The 16,501-nt window shown below is 34.3% G+C and overlaps 1 protein-coding gene across 1 annotated transcript in view; it reads right to left on the bottom strand.

Moving 5' to 3' along the window:
* LOC104663918 (sodium channel protein type 3 subunit alpha) overlaps positions 1 to 16,501 on the bottom strand; it is a 117,027-nt gene that overhangs the window by 73,905 nt on the left and 26,621 nt on the right. The window contains exons 3-9 of the mRNA XM_030916853.1: positions 14,152 to 14,465; positions 8,339 to 8,457; positions 6,658 to 6,747; positions 2,298 to 2,426; positions 1,525 to 1,616; positions 468 to 740; positions 228 to 291 (exon numbers count right to left, since the gene is read on the bottom strand). Of these exons, the coding sequence (XP_030772713.1) occupies positions 228 to 291; positions 468 to 740; positions 1,525 to 1,616; positions 2,298 to 2,426; positions 6,658 to 6,747; positions 8,339 to 8,457; positions 14,152 to 14,415 (1,031 nt within the window). The 5' untranslated portion in view covers positions 14,416 to 14,465. The remainder of the gene's footprint in view (positions 1 to 227; positions 292 to 467; positions 741 to 1,524; positions 1,617 to 2,297; positions 2,427 to 6,657; positions 6,748 to 8,338; positions 8,458 to 14,151; positions 14,466 to 16,501) is intronic.

Raw genomic sequence — 16,501 nt, 5'->3', positions numbered from 1 at the left:
ACTGTGAAATTCTGGTGAAAGGTCTTCACAAAGGGATGATTTTTTAATGGCTCTGAGTTTGGACCAGTGGCAATCCAGTAAGGCAGACAAGGCACTTCCTAGGTGGGCAGCACCACTCTTTATCACATACATGGCAAGGCTACACATATAACCATGTAGATGTTTTCCTACTTACTTTTATTTTCACAAACCATTCTGTATCTTAGAAACTGTATTACGTTTCTTACCCTGCATCTGAGCCGTTTCCACAGAGTAAAGGGTCTTTTTGTCCATCCAAAACATAAAAGTGACCTGTTAGCACAAAAACAAAAACATTTTATTTCATATTAATCCTATTCACATTAGGAATAAATCAGAGTTTGACTATCTGAGACTAAAGGTGGCTGTACACCCACAGTCTCAACTATTTATAGTTGAAAACTCATTCAGCAACACTGAGGTTAACATAATGTGGCAATACTTCTTACTGTCATCTCCAATGTAATCCTTCCAGTTAAATGTGCTCATTGTTACATTAACAAATGTCCCATTTGAATCCATTGTGCCATTAAAGTAGGAGGTGGTGTTGGTTTCAAAAGCAGAATCGCTTGGGGGCCACTGCAAACATTTATTCCTCAGGTTGCCCATGAACAGCTGCAGCCCAATGAGAGCAAACACGCTCAGACAGAACACAGTCAGGATCATGACGTCAGAAAGCTTCTTCACCGACTGGATCAGGGCCCCCACAATGGTCTTTAAACCTGAAGAGAGAGAACTATAGGTCACCTGAGGAAGAGTGCCGGAAGCCATGATTTCTTAATAGTCACACACATTCTCTTTCCCGCATAAATGGTTGCTTGACTATTTAGACACCGAAGCTGTATGGATAGCCTGATGATTTGGGAAATAGATGAACAGCAGATTTTATACATGAACAGTGTGCTTGCTGGAAATTCAATATGAAGGTTTAAATATCTAGTCAGGAAGTTTTGTTTGTGTGGTTTTACATGCTGAACAAACGTACAAAAAAACTTGGAGTTATTTTTCATTTCAGATTTTGTGTTTCATGAAGCTATTTTCCACCAATCCATTCTTTACTCTAGCTTCCAAGCAGTAGTAATTTAGAGGAGAAAAGAATTTTAAGATAATGTAAGTCTCATGCCATACACATGCTCTTCAATAATAATCTTTTCTCCTTTGTAAAAGGAGATCCATTTTTGAACTACATCTGCAGTGAATGGTAAAATCCAAATCAGTTAGTAAAGCCATGGTAGTGAAAAAGAGAGAGAGAGAGCAAGAGGCCAAAATTAGCATTTTTTTGAAGACGTCTCATGCAATTTTCTGTTAAACTCAAAGGCTGACTTTATAAATAAGCATGTAATTTATATAAAATTTTAGGAGCTAAACTGACATCAAAATATCAATTGGCATTATTGAATGGGATGAACTATGATAATAAGCAACAAGGCTAATGCTGTAAGTCATTATAAATTGATTTCAAACTTAACAATTAAAGTCAGCCTCGGTGTTTAACCTAGCTCTCACCTGGAATGACTGAAATTGTTTTCAATGCTCGGAGAACTCTGAATGTTCTCAACGCTGAGACATTGCCCAGGTCCACAAACTCTGTCACATATCTGTAATAGGGGAGTTCACACACAAACACAATAACACACAAGAAAAGTTGGAGATATAAGGGGCCTACTACCTTACACCAGCTTCTTCTTACCTGGAATTACAGAAATAGTTTTCAGAGCTCTCAAGACTCTGAAAGTTCGAAGGGCTGAAACATTGCCTAGGCTTACAAATTCTGTTACATACCTGCAGAATTAAATCAGAGTTACTGATAGTTTTGGCAAATTTTATACTAAATAAGGACTTAATGCTGGGTTTGGAACATAGAGCCCTGTGAGTTTAACAAAAGGAGTTGCTATAGACCTCAGGGTGCCATATGCTGAAAGTTGCTTTTAAGAAACAAAATTGTGTTGCTTTATTTCAATGTAATTTTCACTAATATGAGCACATTTGTTTGCAAAACTAATCAAAGTACAGTTGTTGCTATTAAATTGTAGTCAATGAATAACTTCATTTTTATGAAGAGAAAGACTATATGACATGAAGATAATCCCATTTATTGATCATTTGCTGGATGTATTTACATTGCAATATGTATTCTAATATGTATTCTTAAAATACAAATCCATATAGTTAACTTGACTAACAAGAAAGCTCTACATCTAATATATAACACAACGACCTTGTTTGTGCTATGACTATTTTCATTCCTTTATGTTTATCAAATTTTCAAAATTACTCACGCCATCACAATGACACTGAAATCCAGCCAGTTCCATGGATCACGAAGAAATGTAAAATCTTCTAAGCAAAACCCTCTTGCCAAGATTTTTATAAGTGACTCAAAGGTATAGATTCCCGTGAATGTGTACCTAGGAAAAACATCCAAGCCAAAATTAACAATTTTGTTTGAACTGTTAAAATAAATGTTTTCAATCATAGCAAATCCTATCCTTTTGTGGTTTTTCAATTCATTAATATATTGTTCCTTACTTCTATTTATCAAATAATCTATTCATTTAATTAGACTTACAAGTCTGAGCAAAGAGTCAAACTGAAAAGAAAATATATTCTCTAAGAATCTAATTGCATTTAACTATTTGGGTTTTAGAATAATAGTTTCATGTATCTTACGGAAAATCATCGAGTTTCACCTTCTAGTGCAGCAGTGTTTGATAGAAATGTAATTCAAGTCACAAATGTAATATTCAAATTCCTAGTAGCAAGTGAAAAGATGAGAAGAAGCAAGTAAACTTATTTTTTATACTGCATTTTATTTAAGCCAATATATCTAAAATATGAAAATTCAACAATTAAGATTAGCCAAATTTCAAGGTACCATAGCCACATGTGGTTAGTGCCTTCCTCATTGGACAGTACAACTTTAGAGGCAACATAGCTTGGATTTAGTTATTTAAATAATAAAATATTTTATTCAAATTTCTTAATGAGTAGACTCATTTTGAGGGCTATTTTACATGTCTACTATAGAAAATATACTTCTTTTTTTAATTTGTAAGAATCATGCAGAGTTATAAACTGCCCCCCATTTATCTCTCTCCTTCCCTTCCTCCCTCCCACCCTGTGTGTGTGTGTGTGCATGAGTGTGTTGTATAGATATATGTATGTGTGTATGCGCATATATTATCACAAGAAATGTTTCAGTTCACCAGTATTCTATATGTGTGTGTTTGCGCAAATACCAAAATATACGGATAAACAAAATTCTTAAATCTAACCTTGCATCAGCTACTATCTCTATGCAATTGGGCTAAATCATTCAAACCTTGCTGAAATTCAATTTTCAGCCTCCAAAATGGTGGAAGACTTTTCTATTTGCTGTTTAATGTCATGTATTTCTAGCCCTCTTTTCTTTGAGTCTTGACAATATAAGTTATTGCTGTTTTCATTCTTTTTTCAAAAATAATTGAGAGTACTTGTTTTTCAATATTGTGTTCTTTAAAAGCACAATTTTTTATTTTTCAGAGCACTTCACCCAAGCCACAAAGATTTGATTTACTCATATTAAATTCATTAGATTTTCCAGCCTACCAGGATTTTGTATATGAAAAACGTTAGGGTCATTATTTTTGAAACGTTTTCTGTACAAATTTCTTTCATATGAGGGAACAAAGACATCAAGGATAATTTATGCAGATATCTCCAAGTCTAGTTTTCTTAAGTACATTCCCTTCCTTTTCTCCCCCAAAACTCAATTGATCTCATAAGTAATAATTGCTATCTTTACTTGTTATGAAGTAGCTGACTATTAGGAAGAGATATATTTTACAGTAGCAAGCTTATGTTTGCTGTGTTGTAGTTTGGATTGTTGTGTAACACACATAATCACCATGATATTTCTGTTTGTAGAGATAGTTGGCCTTTTAAAGACCTAGAAACACTGCATATGTATGTTCTGTTTGTTATATTAGTGGTTAGTACCCTGTGGTTTATGCTGAGGCAATTCTTTGTTATCTATAGAGTTACTAGGAATAAGATTAAAGTCCCTACTTTTGTTCTTGATTTTGGAAAATTAAGAAAATACTCGGGTACATTTGGAATGTATGGGAAGTGTTCATGGCTGTCTATGGAAGAGAGTGCTAGAGCCTACTGAGACAGAGTTCTGCACAGAATAGGTATTCAAAAACGCTTATTAGTAACTAGGTTGGGCAGGTAAGTGGGAGTCAGGGGACCTTTATCTTTCTTGGCTAAGCCCACACTAGGTTCATAATCAAGCCTTCAATTCTGCCTATGTCACAGGTTTTTGTTCCTTTAACTTTGGTGTCTTAGAACCTTGAAATTTGCCTAATTTTAATTGTTGAATTTTCATATTTTATATATATTGATATAAATAAAATGCAGTATAAATAAAATTAAATAAAATGCAGTCTATAGAAGTGCCTTGCCTTACATAACACTCCCCTCACTATATAATATGGTTCTCAAGTCATTTTGTGTATGCCACATCTTTGTACAGGGACTGTATCATATATCAGTGACTTCAGTTTTCATCTCAGAACTAAGTTATCTTCTTTTTCACTGAACCCAGGGTTTGGGGTAGTAACCACTACTACTTTGCTGTTTTCCTGCTGGCTTGTTTTCAAGCTACTGAAGACAATTGATCAGGAAACCTGTGCAAAGTTTTCCAGCTGAATGATGTGAATCAAAAACTTTCTAAAGCTAAGACTGCTTTCATAATGGGTATAATCATCTCTAAGTTATTACTGTTTCTTTAGAAAGAAAGGTCTACATATTCAATTGCCTTTTTTTTTTTTTTTAAAACACAGTCTCACTCTGTCATCCAGGCTGGAGTGCAGTGGTGCGATCTTGGCTCACTACAACCTCCACCTCCTGGGTTCAAGTGATTCTCCTGTCTCAGCCTCCTGAGTAACTGGGACTACAGGTGCGTGCCACGACGTCTGGCTCATTTTTTGTATTTTGAGTAGAGATGGGGTTTCACCATGTTGTCCAGGCTGGTCACAAACTCCAACTACCTTCTTTAACGATCCTTTAATAAGGTTATACAAATAAATGAAATTGATACATGTTTAAATGCTTCAATAATTTCTGCTGGGAAAACCACCTACAGAATAGTCTTACATAGGACTGTCCATTTTGTTAATTCCAAAATCATGTATAGCAAATGAGAGTTCTAAGTTAAATGGCCTTCCTCAATGTAAGAGCTGGATTCTCTATTACAATAATTTTTAGGGAGCATTTTCAAGCTACCTTTTTTTTAAAAATAGCATGTTAAATTACTGATAAATAATGGTTTAGAGTGGTACAGTAAATCCTCAGAGAAATCTATAAAAACAGAACTAAAAGTGGCAGTATTTGTTACACTATTTTGTCTCTGATTGTATATTACTTTTAAAAATATAACAATAAAAAGAACATATTATATTTTTTACTTAACCAGTCAGATACCTGAATATTGTATTATACTATATATAAATAGCCTATATAATCCAACCACTTTGTTTCACTAGAAAGTATGTTTCTTTGATGCAAATAACCTCATCTGTGACTGAAAAATAAGAAAATGAAATAATGTTACGATGCAGAAATTGTATTAGTTCATGCACAGTTTTCCCCAGCATGTTGATGTTTTGAAACAGTGAAGTGCATTTTTTTCTCACACTTAAATGGAAAATCCCTTACAATAATAATAATAAAAAGATCTTGATACTAATACAGAAAATCCACAGAAGTGTTTTCTTTTAGTGCAGCAAGGGCCTGGTTTAACATCCTGAACAATTAATGTGCTTAGACCTTTCTCCATGTATTAAAATACAGAATGAAGCATTTTACTTTGATGAAATCATACAAATATCCCCAGTCTATGTTTCAAGGGAGAAAGGATGAGGCCCAGGATCTGAGACCGCAAAGAACTCAAAGGCTATGATTTTAGATACAAACATCAGATGAGACTCAACTGGGCAAGTGTCTTTTTATTGGGATTATTATTGTTTCTATGTTGTATTCTAGTTACAAAGTTCCATAAGTTTTAGTCTCCCCCAATCATGTGTCCCTAAGCCTTGTTATTTTATGAACACAGTTTTATGGAAGACATTTTCTTTCTTTTACGGAACACATCTAAGCTGTTTCAGCACACATGTTGTGTATAAATAACTTACATATCTAAATATAGCTTAGACATCTTAGATGTATAATTAAGACATCTACTTAATTTAGAGCTAAAAACCTAAATCTATTCTATTCTATTTGAATATAACAATAATAACTACATACTAGAATAAAATAATTTAATTTATCAAATTACTCAAATGATCATAGTATTTTATCTCAAATGATTAACAATGATTGAGGCTTAATTTTAGGCTAGATGATTGATTTAGTTTACCAGAAAGTGTATGCTAACTTATAACCTCTCTTTAACAGATATTGTCATGAGTTTGTTGGAAAAATACTTACCTCAAAGAAGAATAACTCCCCCAAAGAACTTCCCTTATCTTCTTTCATATTATGAAAATAACTTTTTCTTAGACAGAAATGGAAACCATAAGTCAGACTATACCCACAAGGAGACTGCTAGAGAATTTGAGTGTGCATTTCTCATTCCAATAAGTTATTCCTACTTACTCTACATTCTTTGTCCAGTCGGGAGGGTTACTCAAGGTCATAAATACACAGTTGGTCAAAATAGTGCACATGATAAGCATGCTGAATAAAGTAGATTACAGTTAAGGAATAAATGTTAGTAGGTTACCATGGCCATTTATAAATGATCCAAAACACACAAAAAAGTTTATCGATGCAAAAACTATGAAATTAATATTACTTATTTGTTTTAAAACAATTATAAAATAATAAGACACTTCAAAGCCTGTGATATGTCCTTGGTGCACTCTCTTTTTCATGTTATATAATATACTCACAAAACTGAATTTAATAGAAAAATGATCTCTATTTGAAGTAAATGCAAATTATTTTGCATTCCAATCAATTGTGTGAAATTGCCCTGGAAGAATAACTCATCATCCCTTAGTAAGTTTATAGTATGCCATAAGTGTAAAAGATGTATTTCAGGTACGTTCATCCCCACTGACTTATAAAACGTTAACGAATGCAATGTAAAAATTGTGAGAATGTAGAGCCCAGTATAATCAAAGATTACATTGATTGAGAATTCTACCATAAATAGTAGGTTTGTAGTGATGTAACTCACTCCTTTATGCTTTATAGCATAAAAGAGGGAGATCCAATTTTGTCCTGATAAGGTAATGTTATTTTCTAGCTTTTTGTTTACACTTTAGATTGTGGGGGAACCCAGCAGACCATCTGGCTATACTCCTGTGTCTAGTCCACATTATACTTAAACAGACAGCACTATTCTGATGCTCTTCTGAGAATTAGCTGTAGTACGTTCTTTTGGATTCTAAGTCCTGACTTCCCTATAAGAAAGTTTATGATATTTTGAGATAAATATTTCATTTTAGAATATAAATACTTTCCAACATCAAGCCATAGAATGAGAGAATTCATACCTCAAAAGGTTATCAGTCTCATTTGCCCTGTCTCTAGGTGAATCAGTCTTTAAGTTATATAGAAGCCTGCTTTGAATCTGCCTGTACAAAATGCCCATTCTTGAACACTGCCTCAGAAAATCACCATTCTATTTTATTGTTACTTGAGAATTTTCTTGAAATCCACACCTATTCTGCCCTTTTACATATACTTTTTGACTAACATTGTAAATAGTTTTAAGTTCGACTTTTTGACATACATTCTCAACCATGTACATGAGCACATAGTATGAGTTTAATAAATATTTACTGAAAAAAAAGAAGGGAATAAGATGGAAGGGAAAAAGGAAGAATGAAGGAAGGAAAGAAGGAAGGAAGGACAGAAAGAAGGATAAATCCAGGTGCTGAAGATATAGAAACAATTAAGGCATAAAGTTTGAACACTTGGTAATACAAATAGTAATACTAACCATAATCTAATCTTTGGCAATGGTTATACATGATCTCATTGAAGCTGATAAAGGTGTAAGGAGATTTGCTCTTTTTCCTACTATATAATATATTTCATTTGCACATTCACTGTCATGGTTGGTTACATATTTTTTTCTGTAATGCTGTAGTCATTCTATAACACTCTTGTTATAAATAGTGGAAAAACAGTGCAAACAAATGAATTAAACTAACAATGTTACCATTAATCTCAAAGAAATTTTACAAATACTCGAAAACATAAATGACATTTTCTTTAAAATCAACTGTTAGAAATAGCATTTAGGCAATTCACATTAAAAGGATATGAATGTACCAAAATCTTGATAGCAATTTTCCTAACAGGGTTTAGTGGAGTTAAAATATACAAGGCAGAGGTGGCACTGAATCGGAAAATTGCCTTTCCTTTATTCATTACTATAAAAGTCTGAAAAAGAAAATACGAGAAAGAACTTACTAAATTAGACATGGGCTTATTTAAAGAGCTTGCATACATGAAGAACTTTTTACAAAATAGAATTTGTTTGTTCAAACTTGTTTGTTTAAACCAGTTGATATATCATAACTACAAACATGTTAGATGTTTAAATTAACATATAGTTACAAATAAGGATACTATTTACTATTATCTAATCTGTCTCTAAGATTCCAACTTGCTGATACTGACAATTCTACACAAATTTTTTTACGGAATTGTAATGTAGCTTTACAGATTCCAATTCTATTTAAAGCTTACCATCTGTCTTCAGCTTTGGTAAGTTTTCAGATTACTCTGTACACATTGCTACTAAAATAATCTTTTATAAATATTTTAATTACATCAAATCTTTTAACTTAAAAGTTTATGACGGCTTCTGATTGTCCCTGTAGATTTAAAATGTTCAAACAGGTTGAATAACCTGATTTTGCTGACTATAGATGTGTGAGAAGCGATCAGCTTCTCAGCTAATACTGAGGAGGGATGGATGCATTGAAATTTAGTCTGAAATATCCATTTCAAAGGGTGTTCCACAATTAAAATTCTATGATCTGAGAGCTACAATCCATCCACTTAGCACTAGCTATGCTACAAGTGATTACCTACCATGTTCCTATAGAATCATCTTTTATTTTTTTCCACTAGAGTCATCTTTGCTATGGCCAATTCAATTCAGTTGTCAACCTCACTCACAACCAATCAAACTCTCCCTATGGCTCTGAATATGAGTGTCATAGACTCCTAGAAGAAGGTGGCAACTAAAAAGTCATTTAAGGCCAACTCCCTTCATTTCAGGTAAATGTCTCCATAACACACCTCACAATATACTTCCACCTACAATGGCCCCCTATTATGTCAGAGGTTCTTAATCCTGCCTGAATATTAGGCTGTCCTGTAGAGATTTTAAAATTGCCAATTGAATGAAAATTTCTGAGGGATGGGCGCAGACTTGGGTATTTTTAAAAATTTCCTGAGACGATTCTAATATGCAATCAAAGTTGAAAATCCCTTCTCTCTGGGAATTTTCTCACCTATCAATCACCTCCTTAATCATGTCCTTCCAAATAAATCACACTACCTCCTGATCACTCCCTAATTGTTTCTCTTTACCAGTAAGTCTTAGTATATTAATTTGCACTCTTTTACATGTTGCTTGTAATTATACTCAAGTAGCAATTTACACAGTGTTCATTCCGATGAGAACTAGGTTAGAAATTGTTATAAACCATTGAGCATAAGAGCTTGTAATCTACTTTTTCTCCATTTTTTCACAGTATTTAATAGCCTGGTTTGCAAATAAACACTTGTTTTAATAAAATGTGGGTTTACCTTAAAGGTACTATTTACCTTTAAGACCTCTATTCTCTATATCCATTGACTTAATAATATGTTTCTGTCCTTTAACTAGGGGCTATATGCCATACATTTATGTTCACTGACAACGTGCTTTGTTTAAATAGGTAGACAAAAATATTTATATTGTCAGTATAAAGGGGAGGGAAAACAATTTCTCTGTTCATTGCTCTTTTGTATTTAAGACCATGGTGCCAACCATTACTTAACTAACCATTTTCCAGAAAATGAACAGTTTTTCTGTTCATTATCTCTTTGTATTTAAGACCATTGAGCCAACCATTATTTAACTAACCATTTTTTTTTTTCAGAAACTATACAGTTTCTCTGTTCATTGCCCTTTTGTATTTAAGACCATACAGCCAACCATTACTTAACTAACAATATTCCAGAAACTGCACTCTATAAATGTGAATAGTTTTATGAAGTGGGCAAGCAAACTATTCTTTACCAGCAGCAGGATCATGTGTAAGGGACAGTGGACCTTGGAAAGATTGTTGCTGAAACACAGAAGCATTAAAGGGTTGCCTTGGAGTCACAAGATTAGATTATTTAATATTACAAGTTGAACAGTCAAGATCCATTTAGGCTTTCAACAACAGCAGTAACTTGAAAAAGCTCACCATAATTTAAGGTGCAGGCACTCATGCTCTTTTGAAACAATTTCCCTGAAAAAGCAATTTCTGCTTGCAACATTAGGAAAGGGTTTCATTTTGAACTATCTCCAAAAACAGAGTGAACAGCAATAAATTATCCCTTTAAACATGGAACCCTTTGCTCCTCCTGCAAGATTAGCCTTTGTAGTACTAGCGGAATTAAAGCTGACATGCTAAGAGCATCTTCGTTGAATGGATAGGTTCTAAAACAGAGTAGGCCTTAAGACTACAATCCCAGTTTATTTCTCGTGAACAATACCTGACACAAAGAGAACCCTGAGTTCTGAGAAATGCAGAGTAAAATACTAATGTCCTGTATAGTGAAAGAATTGCAAGAAAAAGTTTGAAATGATGGGGCTCTGATGTTATGAAGAGATATACTAAACTGAAAATTACTTGAGAAAATGACAGATGAATAGGGGAGGGATAAATTGTAGCAATTCTAAAGTTATGTTTCCAAGTAATGATAAGTAATGATGTGACTTAAAAAATTAATACTTCTTATTGCTACTGACATCATACTGATCATCATTGCTACAGCTGGAAGTATGTTAAACCAGCTATTTTGTACTCTGGAATGTTACTTGCTGCTTTTTCCCAGGTAAACGCATATCTTATAAGTTTACTAAAAGTTTTACTACTCTGTGGCGAGAATAAGATTTACATCTCAATGATTAGGACCACATCAATCTGAGAACTCAAAAAATGATGTAACCAACTTTTTAATATTCTCTTTTATTTTATTATATCAATAAGCATAGTATATCATTTCACTTAGTGGTTCAGAGCTCTGGCTCTGGAGACGAATGCCTGGGCTCAGATCCTGGATTCACCACTTAAGGAGTGTGGTCTTGAGCAAGTTACTTCACCTCTCTGTGCTTCACTTCCCCATTTACAAACTGAAGCTAACAATAGGACGTACCTCACTGGTTCACTAAATAGTAAAGGAGTTAAAGCACTTAGCAGTGTTTGACACAGTATGAGCACAAGAAAGGTTAGTTATGATTATCACTGTCACTGTTATTAATAGTACCCTGGTCAAATTCAGTGCCATTAAAATACATTGTGATGTTACTCATTTAATTAAATTAGGTATTCAAAATGCATCACTAATTAATGGTGGCAAAGAGTTACATAATGCTTTAAAGTTTTTAAATGCCTTTTATCTGTGTCTTTCCATATAATTAACACAGCTTCATAACATATTTTTAAATTCTAAAACCTCTTCTATTAGCTTCTTCCATTACTCCTTCTATGCTAAGAATGACAAATTACTTCCTTGTTTAATAGCACCTCAATCTTCATCTTTACGGATACTTCATAAACGAAAGCAGTGCAGCCAACAGTAGAGACTGTCTAGATGTCTCGCAAGATGGTTCACAGCCACTATGAATAAATCAGGGTCTAAGTCTGGCTCTCAGCCACGGAGGCAATAAAATTGACTTTGTCAACAACAGAGGACAATTCTGTTTTTTAGTGGCAGACTCACATTAACCAAACTTGAAAACCTGGTATATAAAATAAGAATGCCAACCTATTTATTTATTTAGACAGGACCTTGATCTGTCACCGAGGCTAGAGTGCAGTGGCACAATCATAGCTCACTGCAGCCTCAAACTCCTGACCTCAAGCAATCCTCCTGCCTTGGCCTCTCAAAGCCCTAGGATTGCAGGTGTGGGCCATCATGCCTGGCCTCCAATCTATTTATTTACCATGAGATACATGACCTTCATATGGTCTGAGATAATTGTAGGGATGTAGCCAGCACGTTCTTTTCTTCAAGCAGATTTAGGGGAAAACAAATTGGAATCAGAAGGTTTCTTGCTGAGTGTGGAACCCAAGCCAGCTGACCTAATCGAATGATGTGGAATGTTTAAGAGCATGTGTTAGGTAGTTTAGTGTAGCCCCTTCACAATGAGGTGGTCTGGCCTTTGGGAAGAAAACGCTTTCAGTGCTGCTACTAAAGTTCTGTCTCCCTTGGAAATTACTAACGCTTGCCTCTATTGTTCTCCTTTCGTTTCGCCCTTAATCCTACCTGGCTGATTGATTCACTTTTTTAAGGACACTTCCTTTCTTTAAGTAGCAAATATTTTTAATCATAGCAGAGTGAATCATGCCTCCTCTCTTAAAGATATCTTTACAAATATATCCTTCAGAGCAACAGTTTTCACCGGATAATAATTTTTTTCCAATTTCTTGGGGGCGGGGAGGGGGGTGACTTATTGTAATCATCATAACTAAATTTCAAATTTTTCTTTATCAATTCTATAGTAAATTGTTGAAATAAGTTATTTTTAGAAATACATGAATGTGTTAAATGTTGCCTTTTATGAAACTAGCTATAAAAAGGGTAAAAGAAGAATCTGTTTAACTATTTACATGTACTTTTATGGCTTTAAATAAAACATTAAAGCTTGCTATTCAAAGTGTGGCCATGTAACAGCCTGATGGTTTGTAAGAAATTCAGGATCTCTGGCCTTACCCCAGACCTATGGATTCAGAATCTGCAAATTAAAAGATCTTGAGGTAATCTGTATGGATGTGCAAGTTTGAGAAGTACTTACTTAGAACAACAGGACTAATTCCATGTCTGAATGGTTGTCATTTCCTTTAGCCATCACTGATTTTATAAAGTTAAATTATAAACTTTTAAAAGGATGTGCTTTGACAAATAAAGGTGTTCAATATCTTCCATAATCTATGTCATCAACTCATGGTGATATTAATTTATCTTTAGTTTCTACATTGAACCAGTTTTATGCTTATAAGTGTAAAATATAAATCGTGGTTATAAAATGCCTTAATATCCAATTAGAAAGAATAGAGTGTACCACTTATTTTTTATATTTTCTATAAGATACTACCCAGCTAGTTTAACTATAGAAACCAACTAATTCTGATACAGTTATGCATTTATTTTAGCATTAGGAAAGCACAGTCATAACTAGTAATTTAAACCATGTATAGATGGAGAAAATGTGAAAGTTCTTTTTTTTTGGCCTTCCAATTTTGACATTTTTTTCTTCAGGGTGATGTTTTAACAGTATAGGTGATCCAGAATCTAGCATGCCACAAACTATATAAGGTTAAGAGAAGATCCTAATCATATTCTAGGTGACTGGGGGGAAAAAGGAATCTCTGAGTGAACATGCTTCTTCACATATTATCTGCCTATAGGAGGGTGCTAAGCAGAAGACTATTTATTGTCCTCTGGAATACAAATTTTTGTGAAGGTACATCAAGTCAATCATGAACTAAAAAATAATTAAGTACAACATACACTCATAATTCTTTTCTGCATCAGTATTGTTCTGTAGACTATCCTGTGCTTGAACATATCAGCCATAACAGATATTTCACTTTGCTGATATCAATTTTAATTTTGACTATCTGAATTACTGTGAAATTGTAGAAATCATTCATCTATTCATATTTCCACACTGTAACAAACTCTTGACTTCATTTCTTATAAATGTTTGTTTTATTATATTGTGCTAAAAATAAGTGACAGTGAAGAGTGTTATAAAATCTTTAACAGAAGAAAAATTACGATGCTGTATATAAGGCCCAGAAAAGTATATTACAGTTAAGAGTTTAATTAAAGATTTATTGGAAGTCTAAAACCAGTACTCACTTTCTTATTGATATAGTAGGGGTCCAGATCCTCCAGGGGCTCTGACACCATCTCTGGAGGAATGTCTCCATAAATAAATGGAAGGTTCTTTCCAGCTTCCAAGTCACTATTTGGCTTTGGTTTGTTCTCATCATCATTATCTTGTTCCTTTTTGGGTTTCTTGGCTTTCTCTTCTGCAGCACGTTTTTCGATAGCAGCAAGAGATTCTCTAGTAAAAAGGCGGAAGCTTTCAGGTCCCGGGGGTACCAACAGTGCCTGTGCCATCTTTTCATCCTGCACATTTAATTACGTGTAGCTTCTTGCATATGAATTGCCTGCAATAAAATAAAAATTGCATGAGAGTTAGGAAAGCAAGCAATTGGGTATAAGAAAATCAACTAAAATGTCATTTTTAAGTAATTTTTAAAGCTATAAACATTAAGTCATGCTTTTAGCACCACACTACACATTTGAACTTGGAAACTTTGTCATTCAACCTAATTCTCAATAAGCCAAGTTTATGAATCTATCAAAAGTCTGTACTTAATGTTAATTAGTTTGATTTAGCCATTCTACAATGTATAGTATATATAATACATATAAACATTATATTTTATCTCAAGTATATATAATTTTGTCCATTTTTTAAGAGCATTAAAAAATTCTGTTTTGACACCTTTCCACCAAAACATAGTATACTTTCAGCAAAAGAGTAATGCCAGCAAAGTTTGTCAATAAAATTGCTTAATTATTCTGCATAATACCCCCCACCTTTTCATAACTTTGTAATTCCCCAAATAAAGAAGTACTGGTAACAATGCAATTATTGTGATACATCCCTGATTCATACAAATGAGGATAGAAAACGAAGTTTTGCCAAACCCAACTGTTCTCGTTGTCAGCATCATTGACAACTGCTGCTCCAGAAAAGATCTGATCACCAACCAGCAGGGACATGGAAGCCACTGCCTCCAGAAAAATCTATCTTTTGTATTTCCTTTCTTTTATTAAGCCAGACTCTGTTTCCTTCTGAGACAATGGAGAATATGTTTACTTCTTATTTCAATCTGCTGCCCTTCAATTATTCCAAGACAATTTTAACATTTTCCCTGAATCTTCCATTTAGTGTAGTGGTTAAAAGCATGGACTCGGGTGCTAGACTCTGTCTGTTCTAAACCCTGGCTCTGTCGCTTATGAGCTGTGTGATTGTGGACAAAGTAACCCCTTATTGCTTGACTTCATCTATAAAAGGAGGATAGTAGGGAAGCCAATCTCCTGGGTTATCATAAGGAATAAATGAATTAATTATGTTGTGTCTAGAATAGCTTTTGGAATTAGTAAGCACTATATTACTGTAATTTATCATAATTAAATTATCTTCAGTTTCCCTAGCCCTTTTCCCTCTTTTATGGTTTCAAGCATCCTCACAATTCAAACCACTCTTTAAACAAGTTCTTGCTGTACTGGAACCACAACTGTGACCAAGGAATTAAAGGAATGAACTGAGAAGTGCAGCGTATAGGGGCACACTCACACATGCCGATCACCTGGCTGGGACAGAAGGGAAGGCCGACCGATGGAGTGGCCCTGCTCAATTTCTCAGGGAAAGGAACAAAAATCTATTTGCAGGATACATAATAGAACTATCAAAACCACAAGAAATCGGCTACGTAAATTTTGAAACATGAGTTATTTTATTTTTCATTATGCCAAAAATCACATTTAAAAACGAAAGATACAGAAACAATGACAATACCAAATAAAATAAGTACACCAGTCATCTTATAAAAGAACCTACCACTATGGCACCAAAGTCATGATCAAAGTCATCTGTGACATTTTCCCTATTCCTACCATTCCCCTCTGCCCCTACATTTATTCTAGGTTCCATAGTATTTTATCCCTAAATGGCCCTCTAATTCTTGGCAGCTCACTACATGTACTTGAGCTTACAATCAGAAGCTCTGGATCTTTTAGTAACATAAGAAAACAATATAGGTTATTGTGTGTGTGTGTGTGTGTGTTTAGTTTATATCTTAATTACTAGTTCCTCGATCTGTTCCAACGACCAAAAAAAGTGTTTTTATAAAATTACTTATTATATTCTACTACTATGATTTTTTTGAGATAGTGTCTCACTCTGTCACTCAGGCTGGAGTGCAGTGCACAATCACAGCTGACTGCAGCCTTGATCTCCCTGGCTCAGGTGATCCTCACACCTCAGCCTCCTGAGTAGCTAGGACTACAGGTGCCCTCCACCATGCCTGGATCATTTTTTGTATCTTTTGTAGAGATGAGGTTTCAGTCGCCATTTTCCCCAGGCTGATGTCAAACTATTGGGCTCAAGCCATCCGCCCATCTCGGCCTCCCG

Source organism: Rhinopithecus roxellana, chromosome 14, assembly GCF_007565055.1.
Source record: "Rhinopithecus roxellana isolate Shanxi Qingling chromosome 14, ASM756505v1, whole genome shotgun sequence".
In the NCBI taxonomy this organism is placed as follows: domain Eukaryota; kingdom Metazoa; phylum Chordata; class Mammalia; order Primates; family Cercopithecidae; genus Rhinopithecus; species Rhinopithecus roxellana.
The sequence above is the reverse complement of the archived record's forward strand: the minus strand, read 5'-3'. Positions and strand labels throughout refer to the sequence as shown.